Genomic DNA, 5,875 nt, shown 5'->3' on the forward strand with positions numbered 1-5,875 from the left:
CCTGTTATTTTACACTTATGTTTTTTCTTTTTTTTCCTTTTTATAACTATAGTGTTTATATCTTTTTTATCCCTGACGAAGCCCTGCAACGTAGGGCAAAACGTTGGCTCAATAAAATAGTATAATTATCTACTATTTGAGTTTTTTTTTACCGCACCCGGACCATATTCCATTCCTCCATATTTATGTTTGTAAGACAAGACCATGATCCTGAATAATGGAAATTTTTACATATATTTATAACTTGTGGGAGATACAGACCATCCTACAGCACATAGTGCACACAGAATTATCTTGACCATTGGTCCCTTCAGGGAAAATTTGAGAGGCGCCTTCTATACCAACATTATTGAAACCATAAACACCAAAATTTAGATTCACAGGCAGTGAGAAAAACTAATCCAGGTTCATAAGCATGTGTAGTAAGGTATCTCCAAAGGAACCACGGTCTCCAATCAAGAAATTTTGTGGAATAAAAATACTAGGAAAAAAAACATATTATTTTGCCAGTCAACTAGCTTAAAATACTAATAATCATTAGCATTAAACTTTGATTAAAATTTAATGTTGTTTTTAAAATAAATAAGCTAAACAATAAAGACAATTTCATATACTTCTTAAAACCTAAGCCACTTTTCAAGAATTACAGAAGAAAAAGCAGTTTTAACAAGAGCATAGTAAGCATAAATATCCATAATAATAATATACTCATTCTTAATTTTTTTTTTTCTCCTGTTGCAAAATCTGTCTTTCTCCACACCAAAGGGAATTATATTATTCTAACCGTGGTAAGAGAATTTTGTTACCACAAAGTAAAGTTGTACTAACAGAAAAATAAACTGGGAAACAAGGAAATAAATGTCACAAGAGAATATTATTGGAAATGAGAGGGCAAAACCCAATCACATTGGGTTAATTAAATTAAATCAATTTAATTGAATGGCATCTTCTATCGTATCCCTCCCTCCCCAGCAATTGTTATTATCACGAGTATAAGACAGCTCAGACAGTAATTTATATAACAGACTGTTCCTACATTATTAATTTTGTTCCTTTTCTGTAATTATTTTATTTTTGTTAACTCTTAATTACTCAAAGTACTATTTTACTTTTCCCTCTTTTTTAGTTACTTTAATCAACAATTTACACCTTCTCACCTGTTTTCTTTCGTGTCATTTCTTAGTAATTGTTATATGAGAGAGGTCCTCACAGCACAACTTCCGTCGATCATTGACTCGGAAATGATCGAATTTAGAACATTTTTATGATTTTTATTTAATTTATTGTTTAATTTTAAACATCACAAGATATTGTATCTTATATAATGGATATTTTCACTTTTAATCAATATTCGATCATTCCTTTATTATTTTTTCCCTTCACTCCTGTTAAATTCTTAACTTTACAAGTTTATCATAATTTTTTGTTCATATTCTATTCAATTTTACTATATTTATTTTATTTTTAATATTCAGTTATAAACCAGTCAGCTGGTAGCTTTTCATTTTTTAAATATGATTGCTACATTTTTTTTATTTCTACATTATTTACATAAATTTTATAAAAATTTTTATGACATAATATTTTGTTCTTTGTAGCCAGAAAGAAGGCCCAAAACGTCAGCATTTAATAAATATGTTTTGACTAAATTTTGCATTAATTTTGACCATTATTTCAACCATTTTCTTCTTAATCATTACAACAGCCAACTATTCAAAAGATATTATTATTCTACAATTAAAAAGGAAACCACAATATAATTCCATTATTTAAGAAGAAATACCAAACTACACAAGTGAATGGAAACAATCATCAGACCCCCAAATAATTTTAACAGATTTAGAAAAGGTTTTATATAACATACAACCATAATCATGCATAACCAAGAAGCATTTGAAACAAAATCTTAAGAACTTAACAATCACAAAGTGAACATAGTTAATACATGAAGTAATGAGCAAACACTTACTATTAAACTACCATAATAAATAAAAACATATAATAAATAAAACACTCATAAGGTAACGCTAAACTAAATGGAACAATAATATGATCATTGAAATAAATGTTTAAGATTTTTTTTTAAGATTATAAAGTTTAAAAAAAGTAATAATGTGCATATAAATATTATAACATTAAAGAATATCTTCAAATAATTTTAAAATATATTAATAATTGTTCCTAGTCTCAAATTTAAAGAGGAAAAGTTTAATTAAGTAGTTATCAGAAAATAAACTATGAACAGTATAATACAACTCTACAACGGGTTGAAGAGCTGAACTAAGAAAGTAAAAGAGTCAAAATCTTAAAAAAATAAATAAAGTATAACATAAATAGTAATAAAATGTGACAATACAGAGATGTGTTATTAAACATCAGTTAAAAGCTACTTTTAAGTGAGTAAGCATTAAATTAATACATAACCAATTAGACATTAAAGTGCAAAATATACTAAATATGCATGTTAATAAAACACAATTCAATACAAAGAGAATAGAGATAAGATTTTAAATTTCACTTTTAGATAATGTTTGTCTGTTTTAAAATGATTAAGATTTATAGTAAACAACAAATTTTAAAGAGAAGGAACAATTCCTATACAAATCACTAATTCAGTGTAGGAAAATATAAACTTAGAAATCTAATTTAAAAAGTTTTTTTAAGAAAAATAGAAAACAAAAAGAATAAGAACAATTGGTGTGCAATTATCAAGCATTTATAATTATTTTTAAAATATTTTCTTATTTACAAGAGCTTGTAACAGAAGTATTTACATATAAACCAAGTAATACAATATTAATAATTCTGAAAATTCCATGTTTTATAATGAAAAGTTACTTTATTTTAGTTTAATCTCTTGATAAAATCAAACACAAATTTATTTAATTATGTATTTATAATCAATAACTATTACGAACAAATTTGAATATCGTTATTAAAATCATGGCTCAAAAAGAGAAGGGCAAACTGTAACAGATAGGCAATTATTATAATATAAGATATTTTCGAAGGAACAACAAATTTACTGTATCGTATTTGAATAAATTTCAACTATCAAACTACAATAGTCTTTATGTTTATGCAGAATATAGGAATCACAAAAGAATGCTACCACCACATTACACCGTAAGTACTTGAACTTATGCATTTTCAAATCAATACTATAAAATTACTAATAGAATAAAAAAAACAAACGATTATTTTTTAAAACACGGATTAAGTAGACAAATACTTAAATTCTGTACAAAAAATCAGGACGAAAATTACTAATGTTAATAAATCATTACATACTGCTCTAAAATATCTAGTATGTAATGATTTATTAACTATACTTTTTAGAAATATACGCTGAATTAGAAGGTATAGTTAATAAATCATTACATACAAAAATAAAATACTGAATAAATGCTATTTAAAACTAATATAAGTCAATTTTAAAAAATTATGGTTTGGAAGAGAGCTAAGAACATCACGGCTTCTTGATTTCAAAATTTCAGTAACATCGTTTTCTTCCATGTCATGAGTAATTTCTTTTTCACTAGTTCCTAAAAAAGAAAAAAAAACAATAGATTAAATAAAAATCAATAGATTAGAAATAATAAGAGTCTTTAACTTAACTTAATAATATAAATTAACATAAATGATAAATGATTGTAAAAGAAATTCTTTAGAAATTTCAATAAATAATAAAAAGTATACTATGGTTATAAATCTACTTGATGATTAGGTATGGAGGGGAGGTATATAAGTGATAACTGTAGACTTACACAGATAACATATTTACAGCATTCTAGCAAAATACATCATTATATATATCAAGTATTCTCAACTTTTTGATGTTTCATATCATATCATGAATTGAGCTAATAATCACATGTAATACTATAATAAAGGATAAATATATAAACAAGGAATAAATTGAAAAACTTGTAGTTAGTAGACTGGTATTCATTGTAAAAGAAAAGTAAAAGAAAACTGTGAAAAAAAAAATTGTTATCTTTCTATTCTATTATATCATATAAAAATATGTAATTTATATATGTCCAGTCACGGATTGATCAGTATGCTGTGTAATGTAGCAACCCAATGTATTTGGGCAGCATGAATGAATAAAGTATTTCTTTCTCTCTCTCCTGAATACTTGAAGATACTGTATGAACCTAATAATAACAATGAAAATAAACATGTTATTTTCATGCAATCATATCCTTTTTTCCTTAACTTCAAATTCAACATAACCTTGACAAAAATTTAAATAGTTGAAAAGACATTCAAATAACACTAATCCTATATTTCACGTTTTGGGCTGTTTCCACTATTTTGCATGTTCTGAGTTTTTCTGCACAAAATTGTACTTTTTACTCCTTTTGGCCAAAATTTTGACTTTTGTTGCATATAATTTAATGCTTCAACTAAATTTCTCATATTCTACACATATAAGTGTATATGTATGCCAAAATTTATTCATTTCATTATTTTTTCCTAATTTAATTTATATTTTAAAATGGACAAATAGAGGTAAAGTAAACTGTTCATCAATCAATATATGAAGAATCTAATTCAAAAAAAAAAAAAAAAAAAAAAAAAAAAAAAAAAAAAAAAAAAAAAAAAAAAAACAAGTAAATACAAATGAAGAATGTTCTTGGAATGGTGTGAACCAATAGTTCAAAACAATATGTAAAAGATTTCAATTTCAAGAATAAGCTAGTTATAGAGAACATTCAATATGACTGTTTTTAATTTGGATTCCTTGTCTGCCTTTAGCCCCTCATTCTTCCTTTTAACTTTGTTGAGGCTAGTAGGAAAATGTTTTAAAAAAAAAAAAAATTGTCATTATTTTATACTACCTAAACATTGTTAATCAAGTTTTTTCAACATTTTTCGTTTTTTACTACAAAATAATCCAGTCTCTAGTTATAACTCATTGGTTACACATGGCCTAGCCAACTGATTCTCTGGGACTTGATAAATATTAAAAAGATCTTAATTTTCCAGGCAGTATTAGGGAATTTGGTTTCTATGAATACTGAAACTTGGTGTTTAAATAAGGTACCTTCCACAACACTGACTTCTTGCAAGTATATTTCGACACATGCATCTACAACTTATCTATAATCAGAAGTTGATAAGAATGTTATAAGGTCATAAAGGTTTTAGCATTAGTTTAGAAACTTACTCACAGATAATCAAACTTTAAAACAAAATTTCAAACAGTATGACTATAGATTCCCTGCTATGACATTTGAATTTTCTATGCTAATAGTCCAGTTGCTAAAATACGATTTTTCCTGGCCTATCCGTCAACACTCTGATTCTATTTGGTAGTACTAATTGCCACTTTTTTAACACTTTGACAGAGGCAAGTTGGCAGATCGAGACGATACCAATTGGGTTTTAAAGATTTTGACATGTACATCAATATCCAAATACATTACTACAGAACATAGGTTGGCCACTGTAATTTTAATCCAAAAACATGAATCATATTTGAGATAGTGCATGGATTAGCCACAGGTCAAATCTCTTTCTAAAGTAAGCTTATAATAAGTAATTGCATAAACTGTTACTTAAAGATAGTTATTAATCTCTACAGCTTTGCCAATTGTCAGTGTTATTTTTCTGATAATATTATATTGTTTATATGAATGACCATATCACTAATACTTTGAATGAATTAAAGAGAAGAAGGAAACATATATAATGCGAGAGTTTTCACAGGGGTCAACTAGTTAAAACTAAAATGTCATCATGTTTTAGAAAATATTATATCTAACATATTAGCATACCTTGCAGAGGATTAATAAGACCACTAGTAACCCAATCAAAATGAGCATCAGGTATCATCTCCTGTAAAATAGAATATATAAGAATAGAA

The 5,875-nt window shown here is 26.1% G+C and overlaps 1 protein-coding gene across 5 annotated transcripts in view; it reads right to left on the bottom strand.

Annotated features, from left to right (window-relative positions):
• Positions 1-3,371: 3,371 nt before the first annotated feature.
• Positions 3,372-5,875, bottom strand: part of Afti (aftiphilin) — a 50,927-nt gene continuing 48,423 nt past the window's right edge. For all 5 annotated transcript variants that reach the window (XM_014436805.3, XM_014436804.3, XM_014436803.3 and 2 more), the window contains 2 exons: positions 5,787-5,847; positions 3,372-3,545 (listed from right to left, as the gene is read on the bottom strand). In XM_014436805.3, the coding sequence (XP_014292291.1) occupies positions 3,409-3,545; positions 5,787-5,847 (198 nt within the window). In that variant the 3' untranslated portion in view covers positions 3,372-3,408. The remainder of the gene's footprint in view (positions 3,546-5,786; positions 5,848-5,875) is intronic.

This window comes from Halyomorpha halys, unplaced genomic scaffold (genome assembly GCF_000696795.3).
Source record: "Halyomorpha halys isolate HHAL.00 unplaced genomic scaffold, Hhal_1.1 Scaffold2101.1, whole genome shotgun sequence".
In the NCBI taxonomy this organism is placed as follows: domain Eukaryota; kingdom Metazoa; phylum Arthropoda; class Insecta; order Hemiptera; family Pentatomidae; genus Halyomorpha; species Halyomorpha halys.